At 39.2% G+C, this 26,059-nt stretch overlaps 1 protein-coding gene across 9 annotated transcripts in view; it reads left to right on the forward strand.

The window, feature by feature from the left end:
* SOX5 (SRY-box transcription factor 5) overlaps positions 1-26,059 on the forward strand; it is a 332,325-nt gene that overhangs the window by 110,932 nt on the left and 195,334 nt on the right. For all 9 annotated transcript variants that reach the window (XM_042834992.1, XM_042834991.1, XM_042834996.1 and 6 more), the window contains exon 3: positions 4,819-5,029. In XM_042834992.1, coding sequence (XP_042690926.1) covers positions 4,819-5,029 — 211 coding nt within the window. The remainder of the gene's footprint in view (positions 1-4,818; positions 5,030-26,059) is intronic.

Below are 26,059 nucleotides of genomic sequence, written 5' to 3' on the forward strand. Positions count from 1 at the left end.
GGTAGCTTCTGGGATCACAGGCTTCTTAAAATCAGACAATATCAGTCTTAGTTTTAAAGACTCAAGTATTTTATTCCAGGTGTTCTTGGTTGCAAAGCCAAGAGCCTGATTCTCATACTTTTTTTTTTTTTTTTTTTTGCTGCAGATGCTGTCTCCTTGCATACCATATGGTGATAATTAACAGTTTCAGGCTTAGTTTAGGGTTGTCTTCTGCTTCGAATATCGGTTGGTTTGGGACAAAAATTTACTGTCAGAGAAACACAGTTGGTTTGAGTGTAATTGCAGACGGCAATAAAGTGCTTGTCTAGATGGGATGGAGAAGCTGAGATCAATTTGGAGCATTAAGTGATGCTTTGGAAATCTCACTGAGAACAACCTATTTCTTTTCGTTAGGCATTTTGCTGTCCCTTTTTAGAGTTGGAATTGGTCTCTGCTGGACCCAGAGAAAATCTGAAAGATACAGTTGGAATGAATAGGAACCTTTAACAGCAAAATGTTTGCACTTTTTATGAGAGCAAGGGTAACATTGTGTAATCTTTAAAAAAGATATTGCTCAGTGAGGATAAGTCCATTGTCCAGTGACATGACTTTTCCTGTCAATCACAAAGGTGACAAGGGGGCTAGATTAAGTAAAGCTTGCTCAAGATTAACAAAGGAAGATTATTGACCTCATCCCAAAAGGGCAGAAGCCTGTTTTATCATTAAACCTTGGAAGAGTTATTTCCTTCATAGGTGGAAAGCTGTTTGGCGATACAACGGCAACTCTCTTGCAACCGAGCAGGTCTTCCTCTGGGTTCTAGCTTGAGAGGGAAGCAGAAGACAGAACGCGTGGTCTGGTCCTTTTTGTTATTGTGGGGAAAGAAGGTACTGGGTTGTCTCAGCCAGCAGGATCTGGCCAGGTCTGTCGGCCATTCCGAAGTGGGAAAACCAAGAAGCAGCAGCATCAGGTGTGGGTGAGTATAGTCCCAGGGCAGGGTTTTGGGACATGTAGTGCCAGCTCGCATTAGCAGAGAAATTTGCAGCATAAATAAGCAACCGTCCCTATCCATGGAGCAGCTGCTGACTGCATCAAACCACTCTGGGATTAACGGAGCCAGAGGCTGCAGTGTAATCACACTTGAACAGGTGAAATGGTTGCAGCTGAGGGAGGAGTGATGGGTTTTTTTACCCCTTTTGGTGTCTGAGCTTTGTGTGGCTTTATGGAATCCACTTTAACATGCCACTAGTAGATACTCACGTCCTTAATACCATTTGTTACAGCGTTGTTGCTTTCCTCCCAGGTAACTAAAAAAAAGTTGTGTAAATGTGTTCTTTCAAAAAAGGAAACTGTTAAATCTCACTTGTTAGGGGGACCTGCGTTCTAGGGGATAAAGGTTGGGCTGTTGCTGGGATAGCTTTCCTGACGTTAAGGATTTCTCGGGATGTTTTCAGGGGGATGGTTAAACTCATGTCCGTCATTTCAAAGGAGTTTCCTTGCTGAAAGCTTTTTTAGATAGCCATAAGATAAGTTTTTTATTTGGAAGTATACTGTTCTGTTGCATTGTTTTTTGGTTTGGTTTGGTTTGGTTTTTGTTGTTACAGTCCAGAATCCCTGAAATTCCTTTTTCACTACCTCCAATAATGACTTAAGAAAGAACAAAATGAACCAAGGGGATGTAAAGTGAAAGCCAATAAAATAGCTGAGCGTTTCAGATGGCTGTTCTGAATGACAATAAAAGAACCATGGACAAGTGGGGAAGGCATGTTCTTGAGCTGATACACTAGAAGTGTACATGTTGGACTCTCATCACCACCAGTAGCTGATGTGCACACTCATCCCCTGCTCAGGAAAGGAGAGGATTCCTCTTAGATTGCAAATCACGCAATGAATGTGTGATTGCTACAGATCTTCTTGAATGAATAATTCACTGGTGTACTGTAATTTAGCCCACTGAGATGTGATTGCAGCTGTTCCCCTACTGTATATGTTTTGATTAAGTGGAGTGTATGTTAAATCTCACAAGTGTATAAATAGCCCACATATGTGATATGCAGGCACTGCATACATGCGCACATAACAGCAGTCTAGGAAAATAATTTGCTTTGGAGTTGACTACTTTAGATATATTGTTGAATCTATCATTTATCTTCTAAAAAGTGCTCAGGGCACTTCCCTTTCCTATCCATCCAGCTATAGAGTCTTCCTAATGGTGATTCTGTGTAAATGCTTTGAGTTTGCGATTTCGAGGCCTTTACTATGTAAGGAAACAGTTGCTTTGTGCCTATTTCACAGGTAGGAAATGGAAATGCAGAAACAGAAGTGACTATTCACATGGTTGCAGAGAACATTTCAAAAAACAAGAAGCTGAGTGTAACTCACAGACTGCACTTCTGTCCTTGCCCTGCACATTTCCTCTTCCTCAGAATGAAGACAGCAAATTTTTAGAGATCCTAGAAGTACTGACGGGGTCCATTTCAAAGCCAAGCAGTTTGAGAGTTCAAAGATCACCTTCTATTAACTTGCATGTCCCCCTAGATCTTGTGTGCTTATCTTTCTTCTCTTATAATGAACTTGTCATATACGCAGGATATATTTCTATGTATGAAAACACTTACCTGTACTCAAAATGTGCATAGAAACCACAGTGATAATTTCTGAGATTTAGACAGCTGCTGTAATTCCTTTGTGTTTGTGTCCGGAGTGTGACATATAGAGAAGCACAAGTGTGTGTCTTCGGTGCCCGTTCTGAGAGCTGATAGCTGGGAAAACAAGGAACTATATTTTTTCTATAAATAATTGATGGTATAGGTGGATTTAAGAACTGTAACTAAGGATGGTATTTGGCTTATGTGTCTTTGAAGTGTGAACCAGAAAGCAGCTTTCAGGATATTTCTTCTTTTGGAGTTGTTCATTGGAAAAAAAGTACTGCTTGATGAAAATGGGTTTGAATGTTAAATAAGGTCTGAACAGATCCTCTAGTCCACTATTTTGCTCATCTAGACCAGGATTAAAAAACATTGTTTCCTCAGGTTTATACATTAAAACAACACCACCACCACCATCATTCGACTACGACCCACTTTTGACTTTTTCCTGTTCACAACTAATAATATTTCAATTGCGTGACAAAAGCGGAGGGAGTTTAGAGAAAAAGAAGAGCATTTCTGTTGAGTTGGAAATTTTTGGGGGGCCTGGTCAAAAGCTCATTGACGTCAGTAGAAAGTCTCTCATTAACATCACTGGGTTTGGCTTTTGGGGCATATGACGGCCCAGATTGTAATCTCAGCTAAATCCGATTCTGTTAGGGAATTTATTCACTAGTATAACACATTCAAGCTGCTCAAAATTGTTTGCACTAGAAGTTTTCTTAACCAGCGATAATCTTTTTGCCATTCTTAACCAGCAGTCATCTGGTCAGTCTTTTTGACAAAATGAAGTAATCTTTGAAAAACAAATGCATTGTTTATATCTTCCATGCTGCTTTATTCAGATGTTATTGAGATCTCTTTTTAGCAATTTACATTCTACTCATGAAAGATCTCTCTTTTTTTTTTTTTTTTTTTTACTGTAATATTGAGGCTTAGGAAACCAGAGATAATAAAAATTAGTCAGGAAAAAAAAAAAAATGTAAAAAGGTAAAAAGGTAATGCAAATCACTAAAAATGGAAAATGCCTCTCCTTCATACTCTGTAAAATAAAAACAATGTGAAAATTGCTGAGACACTTTCGACCAACTCTGTGATTCACATCAGAGATGATCCAATGACTTTTTCAGAAATAATAATAATTAAACATCTGGAATGCAAAGGTGTAAGGAAATAAGATAAAATAATGAAAAAAACAAAAGTCTATTCTGTTAACGTTTGCAGTCTTGTGTTATGCAGTGAGCTTTGTTTAGAGACACTGGCCTAAGTTTTGCAAGATAGATGGCATATGTTAGCAGAGGGGAAAAAAGGGGGGTTTAGAAATGTGTACAAAAGGATATGAGAGATAAAAGGGAAAAGGAATATGGGCAGAGAATATTACTTTATGTTGGAGGAGGTGTGGAGGGGGACACTCTCACGTTAATGAAGGCGAGTTTGAAGATCTGGAACCAGTTTTGGTTTCCATTAAAATTAATGAGTAGACCTCTGTGGACTCGCAGGTGAGGAGGATTGTGTGTATATTCTGGGAAGCCATAGAGTTTTGTCACTGTGCCGCCAGTGCAAGTCATTAGGCCACCTTTGTGAAAAATATTGTCTCTACAAGAAATGAAGGTGTAAGAAGAAAGAGAGAAATAGAAAATCAGAAGACAGAAAACAATTGCTTCATCCCTTAGAGATAGGAGAACTACTTGAACTGTGTGTTAAAATAAATCATATGATGAAGGGCATTTAATATTTGATTACTGTTTCATTTCTTACAGCAGCTAGCCATCATGGCATTAAGTACTTTATAAAGTCAGGAAATTAATGGTCCTTGTAAGAATTGAAGATTTTTTCCAAAGAAAGCTGTAAAAGAACAAACAATTAAAGGTAATCAATATCATTGTTATTAGGAAACCTACAAGTACAACACTTCTTGTCAATTAGGGAAAAACTGTATTTTATGTTTCTCTCTTGCAAGCTGATCTTTGTTCACTTCAGCCTGTAATCTTGGTTTATGCTTTATGGATAGGCTTTGTTCTGGGTGTTTTTGAAGCATTGCATGCTTTTTTAAAGGTTTCAACAGAAGAACAAACAGCAATGAACTCGAAGAACAAAGGACTGTTCTTTCTTACCATCTTTTTTTTTTTTTTTTTTTTAATCTTTTCTTAAGAAAAGAAAGAAATGTTTCATCTCATTTTTCTCTTCTTTCAGGAAGTTGATGGCAATAAAGTGATGTCTTCATTTGCCCCGCACAACTCATCTACCTCACCCTTGAAGGCAGAAGAAGGTGGGCGTCAGAGTGGAGAATCATTGTCCAGCACAGCCCTGGGAACCCCTGAAAGGCGCAAAGGGAGCCTAGCGGATGTTGTAGACACCCTTAAGCAAAGAAAAATGGAAGAGCTCATCAAAAATGAACCAGAAGGTAAGGCCTGGGAAACTGGCCAAAATTTTCTGTTTTGTTTTCTCCAGATTCTCTGGATATGTACACTTTTTAATCTTCCTATTTTCTGCTCCATTTACTTCTTCTTGCTAGCAGAATTGAAATAAAGAACTCATAGTACTTGTCTACATTAGAGATAAATTTTAACTGTATCCCATCATAGCTAATATTTTTAGCTTTTCCCAAATGGGAGGCTTTGTCTGACATACGGTCTTTTTGTCACAGATGCAATAGACACAGTATCCTGTTAACCTCCTCAATATGGGTACAGTGAACATTTTAATTTTAACAGTTTGGAGGTCATTTACATCGCTCCACACCCTCTACCCCCCTACCATTTTTAGAGCAAAAACGGTGTTATCAGCAATGTCGTGTGTGTGTGTGTGTGTGTGTGTAAAAATATCTGGTAGGCATGTCATTATTTGAAAGGTAAGAAGTTAAATTTGGAATTTCTGCATCATGTCATTCTCTATTTATCTGTAGTGCAGGGTACAATACAAACAAGCACAGCACAGGTTTTCTCCGTGTTGCTTCCAGCCAGCAAGTTTCAACCCAGGCACATAGGAGTCACCGCTTGAGAATCAGTTTCTTTTTGGAAGTCCAGTCAGTTTTAACGCCGTTTGTGCTCTGTGCACTGAGACTAAGACCCAGCATTTTCTCTCTGAGAAGCTACAGAACAACTTTAAATAAGATTTTCAGTTCCTGTCCTTTTGAGGTAGAATTAAACCCCTGACTGGACGGCGAGGTTCTCACTATAACTTCCATAAGTATCTAGCATGCGTATTTACAGCTGGATTCCCAAGAGTCTTTAGACCAGTTAGTGTTCTGTGAACTCACTGAGCCTTATTCCCTAATGCACAATAATAACAATTAGTTTTCATTCACACCTGCCTGTCTTGTTGTAGAAATGTATTTCAAATGTTTAAAAGCATGGCCCTCAAAGCCACCTCTGTGTTTAAGTATGAATTGGCAGCACCCACTAGGAAAATCTGCGTTCTGGAGTGAAAATAAGATTGCCACACTGTGACGAAATGAGCATGACGGATTGTAAATTAATCTCTTCTTGACTGGAACACACAGTTTGGCTCTGCTGGGAAACAAAGTCTTCATCTGAGCTATTTTTTTGGAATATCATGTATAATCATAGCATTTCATTTTGAGTTTATGCTGACTTAATGGCCAGTGCCATGACCCATCTTGTGGTTTTGATTTGAAAGGTTCTGAATATAGTATAGAGAGGGAAAGGGAGACCAGACTTCTATTTGAGAGAGGAAAGAGCAGAGGCTTCTGTGTTGAGTGTGAGGTTGTACCAGCTGCACAGCCTCCATTGAGGAAAGGCCGTAGACAGCCATGAGAATGGTTACAGAGCTTGTGCATTATCTCAGCTTTACTAAAATGAAAATATACAGTACAAACAAAAGATCTACAGCTTTGTGAAGAGATTGGAAGAGAGGGGAGGGGGAGCAACCAAATGTTGGGCTTTGTAAATGCATGCAACAGAAAATCTTTTCTTCCCCCTGGCCATTGTTCTATTGTCTTTCAAAGGCCATTAAAATGAACAGCAGGTTGTGATGAAAATTTCATTAAGCCCTAGTTAAATCATTATGAGGGTGCCATATTCATGTCTACTTACTCTCCATCCAGGAAAAAAATGAATAGGAAAGGTTGTTTTGTTGTTTTCTTTTTTTTTTTTTTTTTTTCCTTTTCTCCTTAAAAGAGAACTAACAAAAGTTCAGAACTTAGAAGAGAATGGGAAGTGGAACATGAAACAAAAGGAGGCCAGAGAGGTGAGCTGGCTAGGAAGAAAATTATACTTGCATAAGAGCATTGAAAGGTGGTGAGGGACAAATACATCATTTTGACAAGTCTCCCTCCCCCTTCTCTTCAGTCAACATGATTGTTTTCAGAGTGGCTAATTAAAAAATATACTTCTGGGTACAGATGGCAAGACTGTTCTTAAGAGACTCTCATATCTCCATTGATAGGAGTCTCTTTCCCTGAAAGAATTACGTACTACTACAAGTACAATGATTTTTTAACTCTAGTTCATCTCTACTTCTCATGTCTTCCTCATACAGTGCTGTAATACAGGTGTCAGTCATCACTGTTCGCTGGTCAGGTGATTAGCACATTAGTGAATTTCCCTTTGAGTAAGATAAGGTGTGAGTGGAAGCCTTTGGCAGTACACATAGGTAGTAGTTCAAAATGTGTGTTTCAGTAATAATTTTTAGTCTTGCTTGTTTGTGAGGCTTTGTAGGATAAGACCAAAAATGTTGGTTAAGCTTTGCTGCATTACATCAACAACAATAATACAATATTTTATTTCTCTTTGGGAAGAAAAGGGAACATTTACACCAGCAACTGAGATTTAATTAAATCAATTTCCCATGGATCTTTCAAAGACCAGATAAGAGCCAGATTCCCATTCCTCTATGTACTCAGAAGTTTATATATTATTTAACTTGTACAATGGTCTGTGTTTGCTCTGTTTTTATTGTTTGAAATTGACTTCTGAATTACAGTGGGAAATGTGCTTTTGAAGCATTCTTTCAAATGTTTCTTCAAAACTGAAAAAGAAAAAAGAGAAAAAAAAAGTGCTGGGTAGACAGCTTTAGGTCTTGATCCAAACTTCCCATCAATCGGTGGAAGAACTTCTCTTTTCTTAAATGGCTTTTGAGGACAAGTGAGATACTCCAAAATATTGATTCAGGCCTGACTGTTTCAAGAAACTTTATTAACATAAGGCAAATGGTTTTATTAAATTATGTTTGTTAGAAAGTAAGTTGACACCTTATTACTTTTCATCAATAAATGATGAGGATTTTTACAGTGTTATGAAACGTACTGCTCAGGGTGCATAAATACATACGTGTATGTATGCACATATGTGAGTACACACGTGAGCCCACAGGTGCATTGAGAAAGGGAATCATCACTGTTCAAATAAGTGGTTTCCATGTTGTTTTGTTGTTTATAAGCCCTCAGGTCACGTTCCCTGTAGGAAGCCGTGCTACCTACTAATTCCTAAGAACTTTCCAAAAGCTTGTCACTTCCTTTTCTTCCCTGCATGTGCGTATGGTTTTGGTTTTCATAGGGATTTATACTTAGCTCTTAAGCCCATGCTCCTCTTTTTTTTCCTGTAAACTTGCCATTTTACTTTTGCTTTATGAAAGTACATGATTGACAATGAGTCATGCTGACACACAGGCATGGAGTGTTTCAGTGAATCTAAAACTTGTGGAATTTTACTCATTGCTAATACAGCATTCATTTTTATTCTCTCAAATTCTGCAGAAAATCCTTATGTGCAGCTTTAGTATTTAGGCCCCCAAAGGCATAAACCTATTACTGAAGTCACACAATGTTATTTTAAATGAAACATTCTGTCCTTTCTAACTTGAACTTCAGAAGAGGAGTCAGTCCCCTTTTATTCCTGGTATACAATAATGAAGATAATGGAGTGGGTTTGGAGAAGCCTTATATACTGTGACAGACCTCAAGCCCTTGCCCTGAGGGTCGTCTGCCGACCATGGGATTCCTTTTGCAGCTAAAATCATTAGGCGAATGAGATACAGGCATGTTTTTCTTCTGTTTTCTTAAGGCATCAGAGGATGGCAGAGACTCTCTGTCTGTCTGTTCTCTTCATTTGTAGAAATGAAATGGAAATCTCTTTGAAGTCACTGAGCTTGACACAAGTTCATGAAAGCAAAGACCAAAGCAGCCACTTAGCTTTTTCTTGCACTATTAATGGGATTGGATAGCTGTATATTAATTCATGGCTTGTGCTTCTGGAAAATTAAATCTCTGAAATCTCTGTAGCCTTTGCTCTGGACATAGGACTTGGCTTCTGGAAAAAACAAAAAAATATAGGCAAACAAGTAAGCTGTCTCCTATTTTAGGAGTGCTCACTGGCTCTTTCCATCTAAACTTTTAATTACAAATCAGTTGTCTTTTTCAGTTTTGTTCAAAATGTTTTCAAAAGGTTACATATCTGTCTGTTTGTCTTTAAAATGCCTGAGCTGTGACTTCTGAAGCAAGATCCATATTATTGTACAGAATATGGAGAATTCTGGATAAAAAGGATCATATGGACATCTGCTTGACCACAGAGATTGTACATACGAGTTTGTGCATTCATTCATCTGTACGGCTCATTCTTCTATAATAAGAATCTCTGACAATTCTGTTTTGCTGTTTAAATGAATACTTGGATTTTTTTTCTATAAATACATATGCACAGACATACATGTAAAGTGTATATTTATAAGTAAATATTTATATCAACACTCACACACAATAATTATGTATATATAGTGTTTAATATTGTTCCTACTCCAGAATTTCCATCTGCTAGTCCTTAGGTCTTCTGAGCAGGAACAATTAATCTCGAGTGTTTAGAAAGCAGATAGTATATGTGTATATACAGGGCTTCAACAAGCTGTGTGAGTATTAGATCCTCATCTATAGTAGTAGACTGTAACACTGTAAGTAATCATTTTGTTGGAAAGAAAGTGATAAGAAAGATCTCTTGGGCCTGATTTTTGTCTTCTGAGCATCCTCTAAAGCCTATTTGTGTTTGATGTTTTAGTTTACATTATAAATCACAACACCTGTTCCTATGGTAATTTAAATGGCTGTTGTTTAAGCAGTTCTGTCTATGAAAGTAAGCCATATTGAATTCAAACTCTCTACTTGAAGTAAGATCCCAGAATATCTCCTAATATTATCAAACTTTTAATCATCATATCTTGTAAAGAAGTCAAGAGATCTCCCTCTTCTTCAGCCATAAATTCCTGAGCAGACCATTAATGGACACAAGAAGAGAGTCCTTTGAAAGCAGACTCCAGTTTTTAAGTCATGTCTGGTGTGATGGGAAGAAATAAAGTGAATGAATCCAGGGGAAAAGCCTCAGGATACTCTTATTGGTTGAGGTCTGAGTCTCTCTCATTTGGTTCTTCACTGTCCCTTTGACAAAGAACACGTCAAAGAGGCTTTGTAATGCTGCTTTACTGAAGGACGAACGAGGATAATTTTCAGTTGAGTACTTTTAAGTTTTGCTCATACACTCCTGCTGCTGTGGAAGTTTCAAGTGCATCCATTGTGGTTCCATGTTCATCTACGCAGTCTGTCACCAGAAAATATGTCTTATCTTGAAGAGCGTGCCAGCATTAAACTTCCATGCCTTTCTTTCAAAGACACTGCCATATGGAAATGTGCATTCATATACTTCTGATTAAAAAAAAAAAAAAAAAAGATGACGTTTATGAAATAGTCCTCTGCAAAGAAATTGCACTCTTAAATGCTGTGGTGGCTTGAACCTTTATTAACAAATGCTTTAACTCTGGAACAGAGGTAGCGTAGTTTGAAGTCCTGCCAGCTCTTACTTGCTCAAGTGAAGTTTGCTCATTTATCACCTTCAGTTTAAGTGTTTTCTTTCCTGATATTTTAGCCGATACTCATAGTGTCTTTCTATGGATATTTTCAAAATTTGCTTAGAATTTCTTCTAAGTCTCTCTCATGCTTACATCCTCAAAGGCTTGGAGCTTTTGGATTTTTCTTTTCTCTTTTCAGAAAAGCGCCTGAGTTGCTGATACAGCATCTTAAACATAGAAGAAAGCATTATAGTCAAGTGAGATGCAGGAAACTTATGCTTTTGGAGACAAGATGCAGTCCCACTCCCTCTCTTGCTTTAGAATGAAAGTCTTCTCTGATGGGCCTCTGTAATTAAAATTTTTTTGCAGGGTGCATTCACTCCAGAATATTAGACAAGCAGCAGCAAAGCAAAATGCTTTTTCTCTCACTTCCTACTTCTATAGTGTAGCACACAAATGGTTCACTAAGACCACAGTGATAATGTGAGCTTTTGTTTACCCCTGACTCCTCCAGTCAGGCAGATTCTTTAATAGTCCTTATGCATTTCAGTGGGTGTTTTCAAAGCTCACTACCAATCTTACCCCCACTTCATTTTGATTTGCCTTTTGCATTGTATTCCAGCTAGATCGCTCTGCAGTCTGCCTTCTCTCTCTTTTCTTTCTTTTTTTTTTTTTTTTTCCCCCTCACTGGAAAAGTCATTAACTTTCTGAGCTTCATACAGCCCGTGGATCACTGCAGGAGAAACCTCTGACCCAGTCGGGTAATATACAAATATACATGAGGGATTGTGCTGGCTCTCTCTGCATGCCTCTGTGCCACAGCTTTGGGGATGTCATTTATTTGGGAATGAAGAGCGAGCCACCTGTTTCTCAGGCCTCTTGTCCCCCATATTAAGGGTTCAAGCCCTTGCTGAATAGTAACATCCTAATCTGGGCAACATGCACAGCATTTAGCTGAAACCTATTTGTTGAGCTAGCGGGGTTTGTGAGATTTTTTTTCCCTCTCTTACCCCCGAGGCGCTTGTCACAACCGTGCATATTAAAATTAATCAGACCTCCCAGGCTTGTGTGACTGTGTGGTTTAACGTGAAGAAGTGGATTTCAAGCGCTTGCCCTAATTAAATAGGCCTGCTTGGTTTTGTTCTAGTGGATACTTGGTCTTTTTTTTTTAATAAGAGCTGCTCGTGGAGGAGGCACGGCTGGCACTAGAGGTACTGGAGAGCTCACTTCAGGCTTCTCCCACCACCTGCGCCCAAAGGACGGAGACTTGGAGGGCTCCTGATGTGCTGGCTTAACTGTGTGATGTGGGGAGAAAGCAGAAAATGTGGCCAAATGATGTGAGAGTGATCGGGGAGGGAGCGGCTGTGAGCGGTGGCCAGCGTGTGGGTTGGCTTATTGAAGCTGATTAAGATGAGTGATCGTATGGGCTGCCTGGCTTCAGATGGCAGTCTGTGCCATGAGCTGTTCACACGGCTGTCTCATGTCTTCTGTTTACCAGAAGCAAGGGAAAGCCTCTAGTACAGCAAGGAGCAGCATTCACAGCAACTCCCACTTGCTTGTTTAGCTAATGAAGTAGCCTTGTAAAAACACTCTGAAGTTTGAAGCCCTTGGCTAGTTTCATTAGTTGCGTGTCTACTTAACATCAGTGTTTTTAAGGTGGTTTGAGCGCTGCCACTTTTGCACAAATATGTATGTCTCCCATGCAGTAAATAAGCTGTGCTGCAAAGATAGAGCTCCACTCATTATCTTTGCTTCTCCTACAGTTTCACTATATTATGATTTCTGTATTGCTCGAGGAGAAAATGTGCTGCATGTGTGTGATTCCTTTACTGGAATGTAAAAGCTCAAGAAGCATTCAAGCTAAAGGAGAGGTGCAGTAAAAAAAAAAAAAAAAAAAAAGAAAGGAAATTAAAAAGAAGTATTATATCACAATCAAGAGCTGATAGCATTTAGCAACTCAATAAGTTAATTTTAGCCAAAAATTTTAGAAAAGTTGGAACGGTCAACATTTTTAGACAAAATGTTTCATTGGAAATGATATTTTTTGTTTTTAGATGTTTAGGATGATTAATCAGAAAGAGAAATGAAAACATTTCAATTAAGATTAAATAAAACATTTTGGGTCAGGTGGAAACAGCTTTTCCTTTGATTTGCTTGGGCAGCTGAAACAAAAGAAAATACCAGTCGAATGAGAGTGACTTTCAAATCCTGGAAAGATTTTGGGGTGGTTTTGTATCTAATAACCTAAGGAGAACAAATGAGCAGTTGCTATAAAAACACATAAATGCATCTGAATGTTATACATTATGGTCTTGAGGGTAAACTGTAATCTTTTAGTCAGAAAAGCTTTCAAAATTTGATTTCCTCCAAATGTGCAAATTTCCATGTCTTCTGAAAGTCTCCGTCAGAAAAGTTCTGCAGCATCTCCTAGGGCATTTTACTTTGAAACAGATTTTGGAAGTTTATCATACTTCATATGCTAGACATAACTTGGCATGCCTTTACAGCGGAAACCTATGGGTAAATTCTGGAGGGCTTAAAAATCTGCAGTCATTACACCCCCAGAATTTGATTTTGCTTTCTATTAAAATTGTTGCACTCCAAGACACAGGCAAAAAGCAAAGCTTTATTTATCTGTTTCCAGAACGGTTCAAATTGCTAAAGTAAAACCCAGCAGGTAGGATGGTACTCCATTGAGTAAATTTTTTTTTTTTTTTGCATGTCTGTGCAATAACTCGTTGCCATCTTTGTCTTTATTCAAGTAATACTGTGATTCCTATTTTATTTTTCATTTCAAATCTTGGCACAACCCAAATGTAAAGAACCATATTGACGCTGCCAAGCATCTGTCTGGTGCTTGACAGCATCATAGAAACCCTTCCACTGTTTCATCTGGGTTGCTATTGGTTATTTAACAACACAATGCAAACCTTGCAGTGTGGGTGTAGATGAAATGGAAAGAAAGGTTGAGGGGGGGGGAGGAAGGAGCCCTGTACAAGTAAATATGTCTTTCATCATACCTTTTGTTTGGTCTGTTTGCTGTGTGCTGTTTGGTCGTCAATAGAAGTTCTTTGACAGTTCTGCAAAAGGGTAAGAAACCTTTTTTGAAACTTCTATTCTTCTGCGTTTGTCTCAGCACAGAAAGTTTTCTGCTTTTGTTTCTCTAGTGGTGTTTTGTTGTCACCTGTCTATTGTGGAGGGATTTTTGTTACTGCTGTAACGCTGATATGACGTAGGTTGATAGTTGTGAAACACTGCTTACTGATCGCTGAGCTTGTATAGGTGAAGTAGACATTCAGAGCTTATGAAAGGTTTTCTGTGGCACCCTTTGGGGCAACAGAGTTCTTTCAAGCTCACATTTTATTTATTGATTTACTCAGAGGATGAAGGTGAAAAGGGAATGAAGAAAAAAAAAATGGGTCTGTGCTTTCTTCTAAGAATGCTCTGTTAGCACTTGTGCGACTGAAATGTTTAGCCTTGATTTAAGGCTAAACTCGTATTTAAGATCTCTCTTCCCAGCACATTAATATAATGTCAATGTAGAATGCATTGCATGGTGTAATTACTGAAGAGAGCAGTAGTTGGGAAAACAGACGGTAATTGAACACATGGCTGTTTATTACAACAGGACAGTGCTCCTACGCTGGTATTTAGGGCATTAATAGGGAAGAATTGATTTGTTGTTTTAAGATGAATTCAATCACTGTTGCTTGGGCCTTTGTTTGTTCAGGCCGAGTTATGCTTTGTTTGTGTTATGTGCCCAAGAGGTTTACACACCACAGCGTGGCATTAGTCATGCCAAGGGCTTGGGAGCAGAAAGCTATTTAACCGAACAAAGGACATTTTTCTTTTTGGCTTTGTTTATCTTCCTCTCCAGTTTTGTTATCCTCTAATCTATCTCTATCTCTCATTCCTTTTTTTCTTGCCCTGCTTCCCACCCCAAACGTTTGTGATCAGTGCAGAGGTCCACCTGCTTTCTTCCTCCCCCTCCTCTTCACACACCTTCCCAGGACAAAAGGGCCTCCAACATACAGACAGCACCATGGAGTTGCTGCACCCATGCATAGGACAAGTTGCTCTGAAGTTGTGCTAGAAAGAAGTGATGTGCATAGGGGGAGAATGGTCAACTTTGGGGAAAATGTTTGATTTCAAAGCAAACAGAGCAGGCATTTGACCTGCTCTGCAGTCAACCACTGCATATCTCAGCCCTAATGCTGGGAAAGAGGGAAATCACACATCTTCAGAAGCTCTTCGGGGTTTCTCTCCAGCTGGCTCCATGCAGGCCCCATCCTGCAGCCTAATGTTCTCACTGCACTTTTCTCCTTTCTACCATTGTGAGTCAGAGGGAGAAAGAGAGAACCACATGAGTGAACTTGAATTTCTTGTTTACCTGTTGTGAGCACTATGGTTTGTGCTTTAGAGGAATCTCATCTTGATTTGCTTCTGCGCATGGGAGAATTAACAGACTCTTCAAAATACAGTGGGTTCTCAAATACAAGGTCACAACTTCTGCTGAATACAGCAAAAGCTTGAAGAAGGCAACATTTGATCTGATACATGATTTGTAAAGAACCTGACATGAACTGTGTTTTTATCCCTAAACAGGCAGGGATTGTACTTGTTTAGGAAGGGCATTAAGAGATGTGAAGAAAGGCAACAATAACAAAGTCTATGCAGTCATGAATTACTACAAACTTCCATTTCTTAGATGGTGAGATGCTTGTATCCAAGTAATACTGTGCATGATGGATTAGCACCCAGACTTACTTTTTGGAGGTACATGAAGTACTGCCTTCTACGGAGTAGGAAAGGAGATCCACAAACCTTTGGGAAAGCCAGATATTCCCTGTTCCACAGAAACAGCAGTATTAAATGTGGAGGTTGGTGGCCCTGCCTGTGGCAAGCGGGTTGGAGATTCATGATCCTTGAAGTCTTTTCCAACCCTGTGATTCTGTCATCTTACATGGCAACACACAGGGAAGGATATGAACCTCAATTGTAGAGTTGAGCCTATTAACTGTAGTTAATTAAATTATTGAATCTCTGAAAAAATCATAGAGGCATGGGGACAGACAACAAAAAGAGAATCTGAAGTTCAGCAGTGTTTTCATCCATGCCTGTAGTCATAAGCAATTGGTTGTGTGCAGGACATGCTACATGGCCATTATACATAAGCCCTTTCTAAATCTCTGTCAAGTGCAGTTTCAAAAACCCAGCCCATATGCACAAGGGGAAATTTTGTTCCCACCTCAAAAAACAAAATAGTTATTCCACTTCCCTGCAAGAATGATCACAGCTAAAGCCCTAAAGCCCCAAAGTTACTACTACTGGTGTCCAAGTAATTTATCAGAAAGGAAAGTATCTCTCCTAACTTGGAAGTGGTTATCCAAGTGTTCTGTTTTTCCAGCACAGTTTGGAATGCTACATTAGCTTTGCGCTATAGATTAGGCCACACAATCTCAGGGTAAATAAATAGTCTAGAGACAAAGATCAAGAAGAAAAAGCCTCTTAGTTTTGTATGCATCCTTGATCTTTTTTTCTTGCTGAACCTTTTTTTTTTTTTTTTTATCCTGTTTTTCCTACAACACACATCACATTTCAGTAACTGAGCACCCCCACAGAGTCAGGCACCAAGAAGGGGGAAAATAAAAATAGGAAAGAAGGCAAAAACTAAGCAGAAAAACTGTTTTCAGCTCTACTCATCACTGCGTATTCACACAAATCCTGTAAGATCACTGTCTTGCTGCAAAGTGTAAAGCATGTTAATGTATTTTTGCTGAGATGTCTATAAACTGGGCTTAAATAAAGCAATGTATTGCCAAATAGTTCCTTTTCCTTCTATGTGAAATTAATATATGAAGATGAAACTAGAGGACAGCAGTATTTTGCTAATGATCTTCAGCTGCAACAGTTCTGGATTCCACACTGAGCTCATGTACAGCCTTAATCAGCATCACTGTTTAACTAAATATGGAGACATTTCACTGAAGACTATTTTATTTTAAGTCTTTTTTTGTGCATTTCCTCTTGCTATGTCATCTAATTGATTCACAGCTCCTATGAAGCTTTGGGGTATGGAATGTACATCCAGGCAAAATGCATTTTTCTTTTGCAAGTTTGGCCAAGCCAATCTTATCTGAGTTCAGAGGAACTAAGAATCCACCACTGGGAATCATTCTATTGCTAATCATAAAATAAGGAGATGAGTAATACACATGATGAAGGGTATTAGGCTATAACCCAGTCTTCCTGCTGAAAAGCAATGCAGTTCTTTTGAGGTGCTGATCATATTGGTATGTTACCATTTTTTACCAGTATTTTGTTGGTAGACCAATTCTTGAAAGGGAGAATACACTGCACAGAGGATTTTAACGTAGTATAAAATATTGTAAGATCACGAATAAATAACAGAATTAGAGGTGCTTATCAGACAGCAAAATTTTCCCAACTTTTCTAATTTAAATTCCTTCTGTTGATTGTTGGATTTGTGCTGGCCTTATGCCGTAAATGCAGTGTGGAACAAACTGCAATGGAAATGCTAGGGAGAGTTCACTTGCCAGTTCCATTTCATCCTTGGTTTCTCACATCTTTGCTAACAATTCATTTCCTTGTAGTGAGCATTATAAATGTTCACCAGAAACCAGACTAAATCTGCCAACTATTACAACCCTAAGTTTTGTCTGGAGCAAATGAGATGCAATGTATGACCATGTTTTAATTCATCTGCTTCAGCTCTTTTAGTAGACGTAAAAACAGGTGAAAAAGCTGCAAGAGGAGAAGAAAGAAGATGCTTCCTGCATTTGAATCAGTGCATCAGCATGGGGGAAAGAAAGGGAGAGGAAGGCAACTTTTGGAAGATTTTCAGTGTAGCTCTTTACCAGAGGTGTTAGTATTATTCAGACTTTTCCTTAGGATGCGCTCTTGGAATCAAATTAATTTTAGGACAGTGAATGAGGGTCTGTTTGACTCACTTATTATTTTCAAACTCACTATTATTATTCAGACTCACTATTATTATTTTCAAAATTTTGTTCCCTCTAGAAGGGGACATTGTGGTTGTTTAGGCAATCCCAGGTATCCTTCCTCACAGGCTGAGTGCATCCCATAAAGCTGTCAGCTCTTTAGCTTAATACTGGGTCTTAGTGTATTAATTCAAGGCTTTCAGTGATCTAGGACACCACATGTGCCAGGAGTAGGAACTAAAATTAGAGGAAGACTTTTGGCTGTGAGATCTGCTTGAGGCTACTTGGGGTGAAGGAGGAGGGAAGAGGCCTGATGTGGGTCACAGAACAAGGACTGCAAGTGAGCCTACAGATCCAGGATTTTTTGCAACATGCACTGTAGTGAGTGACCCTTTTTTTTTTTTCCTCATTTCACTCACTCATACAGGACTCAGAAGTTCATTTCACACACCAACTCCTTGTTGAGAGCTTTCATAGTTTGTTTCAGTGAAGTCCATTTGTTTGTATACACCAACACTAGCTAATGATAACGTGCACTTAAAATAAAAGTGAAACATTGTGAAACAGGGTAAAATCTTTATGAAGGATTCTAGGTTTCCATTTGTAGAAAACAGCTCTTGATGATTTAAGGTAGAAGAAGGATCAAGTGAAACAGGACTGAGCAACAGGAAAACTGCTTCATCAGTGAATATATTCATCAGTGAATGTATTTTCTTGTGCAAAATTTTATCTTCTTGGCTGTGTGCAAGAATCATTCCCCTGCACATTTTTGTATGCTGTACTTCTGTGAAGGACTGTGAATGAAGAATAATTAGGTATTATTGTTTAGTTATGTAGATTCTCTTGTGATCCCTTCTTGTTTACTTCATTTAAACTGTCGAAACTGTTATTGCCATGTAGAAATAATGACCATGTTACTTCATGAATATGAGATTGCAAGGACCTTGTTTTAAATTGCTGTGGCATTTGTTCCTCCTCTGTGGTCATTTCAGGCCATCTGAAACATTCTTTCTTCCTCAAAAGAGAAATGTTCAGAAACACAAATTCAGAGACATTTAATCTTTACTGAAAGATCTTTAATCTTCACCTTATCCTGCCTCATTTCTTTCTAATGAAATCATATGGCGTCACTTTGGCATTGGTGTGGGATTCACACAAGCAGTGTGGGCCCTTGTCTAAATAAGATGCCATTCCACAGTACAAGAATTTTACCTTCTGTTCAAACTTAGAAAGATTTGTAAGTTTTTATTGTTAGTGAAAAAAATTCTGCTTGAAAGTCAGTACTGTGAATCTAAACTGTGATATTTTGTTCCTCTTCGTGCACAGTGCTTTCTTTGATGACTGCTGGAGTTCTGATCTCACAGGGAGAGGAGAATATTGGAGTTGAGATTCCTTATACACAGGGCTTAGAGAATAATACTGCATTTAGTTTGTTTCACTGGGTGCAAGCTAATCAGGGAATAATTAACAGTCAAAATGCCAAGGTACTTGTTAATGTAAAGGATCTGGTATTGAAGTCCTCAATAAAGTAACACATTAAATTCAATGAGATTTTAAACTGAACAAATGCTTCAGGATTTGTCCCCAGCTAGTTTCTCCCTGTCAGTTTTTAATGAGCATCCCATAAAGGTGTTTAACAATTGTACTGGCTTTGATTTGTCAAGGTTTTGGAGAAAATTGCTTTCTCAGGTGGTGAGAAAATGTTGAAACAAAAAAAAGCAGCACTTTTGTTTTTGTTATGATGTCTATCAGTCTGCTGGCAAATTCAAAGACTGTCTCACCTCATGCTACTGATAGGCAGTACATTCAGAATTTTTTAAAAGAGTATTGTACAGAAATTGCCAGGAGGAAGATAGATAGGTAGGTATATTTTAGACTTGATCTTAAATTCTTGGGATTGAGATAGAATGCAGATAGAAAGGTAGTTATAGATGCCTGTGTTTTGTTTGTTTGTTTTATAAATTAAAGGGAAAAAAATGCCACCATGAAGTTCACCACGCAGAGCCTGGTGTTTAAATGCCATGATGCTGTGTGAGAAGCAGCAGCTAGTGTATCTGGATCCATCCTTTGCCTTTCTTTCCTCAGTTGTCACTGAGAGCTCTCAGGCTGAGACAGATGGCTGCTGGTTTAGTTGTGTGCGTGGGAGACAGGAACTTCCACATGTGATTTTTTTACCATTTGGTAGTAATTAGTTTGTTGTATAAATTAACATTAACTGAGCCATTCTTCAGGCATTGTTTGTAATTATCTTCTTTGATCCTCTGAGTTGTGTAAAGAAATAAAAAGCGGAGAAGAAACCGCTTCTTATTTTGTGTGGGGAAAGGACTCTATCATTAAGCAGAACAGAACAGCAATTATCATCGTATGCCCAGTAGACTGAAAAACTTTGAAAAACCCTTTAAAAAGCAAGATTTTTTTTTTTTTTTTTTTTTTTGGTAGTATTATTGGAAATGAGTTGTTTTAAAAATTTGGAAAATTTTTTTTTTTTTCTAATTTATAAGAATGAAATAAGAATAAAAGCAATAGTGATGATGCTTTGTGACATCATCGTAATTAATATTTCCACTACTATTTCTACCACTGCTACTATTTCATTTGGTGTTTGCTTGCAAGGAGTAGAGGGCTGTGTCTTTATTTTTCAGACATGCATTCTCTCAATTTTATTCCTTTTTTTCTTCCACCTTTCAGATATTTCCCAATTTTTTAAATTTTATTTATTTATTTATTTATTGCAGACAGTAAGGTTCTTGTTTCTGTATATTCAGGAGCAAGCTATCATTAATACTAGTTTTCTCAGGGGATTTCTGTCAATTCCAACCACCAGCCAAATTGGAATTGCCAGGAGAACAGCCTCTCGCATGTTACTTGGCAGTTCTGTTTCCAGATTTGGCCAGAGTCCAGAGATGCAGAGGTTCGTGGACGTGACAAATAACTGGGAAAATGCCCTCTGATATTAGCCCGATATTTCAGTAATGTACCAGGGATCCCTATGTTCGTTTGCTGAAAAAATTCAGCGCTTGAGAAGGTAATAGCCTTTTCTGTTTTCTCAGACTTAAGTTCTTTGCTCTCCTCCCTAGCAGTCAGTGCAAACTGGTGTAGTTGTCCTTTTAGAATGGCTCTCCTGGAATAGGTATAAGGTTGGCAAAATTGGCAACAGGCATTCTGGTGGTGCAGCGAATCCTATATATAAGCTAGGTTACAATAGTAAAACTCAGATGCAGTCCATCATGAGGCATTCCATAGCTTCATTGAAATTGATTTAGTATCCCATGTGTACTGTCTGAAGAAAAGTTTACGTGACTTAGGTTTTAAAGTGTTGGCATTTTCTTGTGGAACAAAATGACGACAATTTTCAGTCCAAGCTTGTACTTGTCTGGGCAAATCATTGCTGACTGCAGATTTGCCTACGTTCATTATGTATAGGGTCTGCTCTTGAGACAGTATTTAGGTCTTCCTTCTCCTGGCAGAATTTCCATAAATGTTTACATTTGCCCACGTAAATGGTTTGACCTGGATGATAACTTCTAAAAGAGGACTAGAGATTCTGATATGAATACATATAGATGCAGTGTATTTCAGACTTGGTCTGTTTCTTTTGGCACAGTGCATTAACCTACGTGGATCACTGGGCTGTCTGGGGAAAAGGGAGTTAGAAGCTCTGGCGCTATTGGGCTACAGGAGAATATGGGCTGAGGAGGGAGCTACCATGGGTTGTTTTCTTTCTTTTCTTTCTGGCAAGGGTTATTGCTGTATGCAAGACTATCTCTGATTCTCCTAGCTTTTGATATCAACAAATCAAACATTTTCTGAAGCATTCTTACTGAACACTTTCTTTTCAACTATGAAAACTGAAGGTGCCAGCTGTGCTTTGATACTGCAATGGCAGCCCAGAGGACAGGCATACTGTGAGCCAGCAAGTGAGCACCTGAGCTCTTTGCTTTACCTTCCTTCTGCTGAAGACTTCCAGAGCAAGAGGGAAGAGTGGTTGTATGAAGTATCACCATTATCCTGACTATATGGCAATTTTTTTTTATCCCTAGAGGAATACAAGGAGAAAAGTTTAGTGTTGCAGCTATGTCAAAGTACTGCGTTTTTAAATCATGGCTGATAATAGCAACTGATCACTGCTTGGCAGATGCAGCCTGACAGCAGTCCTGGTTATCAGAGAGGACTAGGTCTGGAGATACAAGCTTGCTGGACATATACATCTCTTTCAGCTCAGCCTTGTTTGTCTGCCTAAACAAGAAGGAGATGGCAGGTTTAATCAGAAGCTTCTGGCCTGGGTTCAGTGGCTTCAGGTCTCTCACTTCCACATCAACAAGATTTCTGCCTGTGATGCATTTGCAGGCCTGGGCCTGTAGGTCTGTGGTGCAGCTGGCTTCCTAGCTGGTTATGCTGCTAAGGAGAGAGGCCTGGTGTACATATCTCCTCCAAGATTCTCCTTTCCAAGAGAAGGCAATTCACCTTGCTGAATGCCCTTCTTCCCAGCTGGGAAGTGGTGGTGCGGCGATCCGGTGGCAAGGGCCATGCCCCGTCCTCTGGTCTGTGAGGTGCAGAGGTAGACCTAGTGTCATCCTCTCTTCCCCCGCCGCACAAAAACCTTCCTGTGCTTAGCAGGCTTTTTACCACCTGCCTCGTCAAAAAATTGTTAAATGGATATGGAGGTTATGAGCTTTGGCACAGGAGGAAGGTGAGGAATTTTTTCTTTTGTTTTTGGTCTGGGGAAGCGTAGGGTGGGAGGTAGCGTGTGGGAGCACTGGTGATGAGGAGCTCAGAGCGAGTGCACTAATTAACCTAGGAGGATCACAGGGCCACTGGAGTGAGAAACTGCAGCTTTAGCACCTAGTGATCTTTGTCCATTGCTGGATTTGGGTCAGGGACCTTGGATAAGAGAAAGGGAAGGAGAGTGGGCACGATGGAAACCAGATGTGCTGAACTCAGGAGTCAGCCTTCGCACTATAGGGCAGTAAGCCCTGCACTGTCTGCGCACAGCACCCTCGGGAATCATGTCCTTCACATCCAGCATCCTCCTGGCCTCCTTGGAGCCTGAACAGGCACCCACATACATACACATGCATATACGTGCGTGCACACATGCTCCCACAGACAGTCCTGGCTCTGCATTTTTCCTTTGGCCTACCTTGTCGAATGGCCCTGGAAGACTAAACAGGTGTTATCTACTTTTGATTTCAGTGCATTTAAATTAATCCTGTCAGCTCAGCTGTTAAAACAACTGTCATCTCCAGCTGTTAGTAATTTTCGACTGGGCACTTTTACAGGTTGCCAAGTTCTGAGCCTGCATTGTGAATCTCTCTCTTTCTCTCAAAGCGCTATAGTAACAATTTGTATTTTTTTTAAAGGGGACTTGCGTTACACTGTTTTTATATCAGACCCCGTTTATTATATATCGAAATAATAATATCACAAAACCCAACATCATCATGCCAGACTTTGGAATAAAGAGCTAAGCCATGTGTGGAGTGCAATGCATATCAATCTTCTGTGGGTTTGTTGCAGCCTCTCTGTGCATTTTAAATTTGAATGAGAGATGAATCAACCTGAGGCTTTGGGAGAGAGGGAGAGGGTGGCTCTAAATTTTTATTGCCAAAAATAAAACCCACTTTTCAGAAGTACTCATCTCCTTTTTTTTTCCATTTGCCTTGGTATACATTTAATCTTAATAATGAGTATTAACAGGAGGGACCTCGTAATGAAAATATCTAAAATACCTTTGCATTAGATTAATGGCATACACATGGTAGCCTTAAGAACTGTAGGGAAATAAAAAATCATAAATTTGATACATGTTATTGATTTCAGTAGGCACTCTCTAACGTGACATATTCCTATGGGGTCAGGATCTATAGTCCATTACCAGTGCTTCAGAGGCAGATAGCACTTGTGGATTACACACATGTGCATCCTGACAAGGAAGGCTTTCTGTGCCTTTACAGTTTCCGCTCATTACAGTATTCTGGCTAGGCTTTCAACTGGTATAGAACTGACACTGCTCCACTGACTTATTTTGCAAGCTGTCCTTACAACACTCTGAAGGATTATTCTGGCTGTAGGTTGTCTGTTTTTCAGTAGATTGCAGATGAATTGCTAGGTTTCAGGTAGGGTTTCATTTTAAAAAGCCTGCTTTGTATTGGCTATCTCTTACATAAAAAGGTGCTGCTTTTATGTCTTGCAGTAGAATAAAGACTTCAAATTAGGTGCCGCATTCCTTACAATTTTCATTGTCTTTTATCGAGAAAAAAAGGAAGCCAAAAACTTCAGTAATTATATGAAAGATTAAAGGGAAATGACAGATACTGAAGTACCATCTAATTCAGCAAGCCAGGTACTGATCCCATCTCCACTTTTACAATATATCTGCTTTTTGGTGTGTTCAGCCAGTAAGACGGTGTTGCTGCTATCTGAGCAGCATCCCAGACTCCAGTACAGTTGTGGCTTTTTTTGGAGACCTCACAATAATGTCTTTCTAGAGAAATTTTGAAATCTGTATGCAGTATACATCAGTATTTAGTATGCCATCACTATAATCTTCTCAAACAGCACCATGACTTAAATAAGAAGGAGAATCAACTTTCTTAAATTTCCCATCCTGTACTAAACAATCGTAGTGTTTTTTACTTGAATATGAAGTGATTATTGAAGGTCTCATTTAATATTAAAACCTAGAATACTAGTAGTGAAATAGGCTTCTCTACCAGTGCACACAGTAGTCTGTGGATATGTAGGACCAGATTACATACATGTGTACACACACCTAATGTTGCTACTAGCAAGAGCAGAAGCGACAGTGGCTTATCTTGAATTCTGATGCATCTCATGCTTCTTTAACAAATAATGGAGCTACAGCTACTCTAAAACAACTTAAAGTAAGAAAGAATTTAGTCAATAATATATTAATGTAAAATTCTGATTTCACAGAAGCTGCTGCTAAGCAGGAACGTAGTTAGATCAAAGCAAGTAAATCCTACATATGAGGGCTGCTCTGAAAGTGATGCCTTCTATTTTATTTTGTTGCCCTGTGACATCAGAGGAGGACGTTGGTGGTATGGCAGTAGAGGTTCAACCTTCCCACCGATATTTCATTAAGTTTTGTTGCCATGTGACAGATGGCAGCAGAGGGGAAGTCTAACAAAATGGTGCCTGACATGGAAATGTGTATGAAGCAGTGGTGTGGCATTGAATTCCTCCATGCAGAAAAAATGGCCGTTTGACATTCATCGGTGTTTGCTGAACACTGATGGAGACCAAACAGTGGATGTGAGCACAATGAGGTGGTGCACGGTGCACTTGAGCAGTGGCAACAAGGCTGTGAAAGGCAAACCGCATTCCGGATAGCCATGCACAGCTGTCACACCACAGAACATTTCAGTCAGGTCATCCATATTTCGTGACCAGGAAACTGTGTATGGAGATGAATATCAGCTTCAGTGGTGGCAACACTAGGATATGACAGAGGCTCCAAGTAGGCCCCACAGAGGCTCACACAGGAACAGAAAGAGCCGAAATGTGCAAGTTTGTCAGGACCTGCTGAACAAGTAAGAGGCAGAAGGTAATAGTTTCCTGGATTGCATTGTTACCAGTAACAGGGTGTGATATCACAACTATGCGCCAGAGTAAAAATGGTTGTCCATGGAGTGGTAGCATGGCACTTCTCCATTGAAGAAAAAGTTCGAGGTGCAGTCCTCAGTAGGTAAAGTGCACTGTCTTTTGGAATAGGAAAAAGGTGATCCTTCTGGATTTCTGGATTGTTTGTTAAAACCATCAACTAACCACTACATCACAAAGATGACTAAACTGAAGTCTCGGACTTCCAGAGTTATGCCAGTGTAGACAACCTTTCTCTTCCAGCACAAGAATGCCAGGCCCCATAGCAGTTGGGAAACAATGAAGCACACTGCCAGTCTCGACGGGACTGTCCTACCACACCCACCATATAGTCTGTTTGGGCTGATGAAAGATGGACAACATTTTCCTAGCAATGACACCATCCTAGCAGCTGTGAAGCAGTGGGTCACCTCTGCTGGCACAGATTTTTATGAGCATGGCATCCAGGCTCTTGTTCATCACTGGCGAAAATACTTAGTTAATGGTAGTGACTGTGTTGAAGAAGTGTTTCATAGCTGAGAATCAGCTCTGTCAAATAGTGTTATTGTGTTCTTTATTGTAGTTTCCATGGCAACAAACGGGGGGCATTTCTTTCAGAGCAACCTTTGTAATACTGCTTTTTTGAAAAATTGGAAAATGGAAAATTCAAAAGAAAAAGGAAGGATGCACTGTTGTGGAAACTTTGTTTCTATCCCAATTTTTATTTATTTATTTATTTATTTATTTAATTAATTAATTAATGTTACTGAGATTAAAAATTTGAGACTGTGATTCAGTTCTATATGGTTATTTATAGTCTATGTGATAATTTGGTGTTTAAACCTGCACCAAACTCTCCTGGAACGTGCAGTGTGAAATGATCCTTCTAACTGGGGTTTATCAATATAGGTTTAGCTTTTGCTTTGCAAGATGCACTCAGCTGTTTATAAAACTGCTGAACTTGGAGGTCAGACTTGCTTAAGTTTCCTGAAGTGGATTGCTGTTTCCTTATTCCTTCTGTTTCCACATCTGGTCCCCACCAGCCATTTACAGCAGAATTGACCTTTGACTCATGG

Source organism: Centrocercus urophasianus, unplaced genomic scaffold (assembly GCF_019232065.1).
Source record: "Centrocercus urophasianus isolate 14NV4802_14NV808 unplaced genomic scaffold, USGS_Curo_1.0 seq_5, whole genome shotgun sequence".
In the NCBI taxonomy this organism is placed as follows: Eukaryota; Metazoa; Chordata; class Aves; order Galliformes; family Phasianidae; genus Centrocercus; species Centrocercus urophasianus.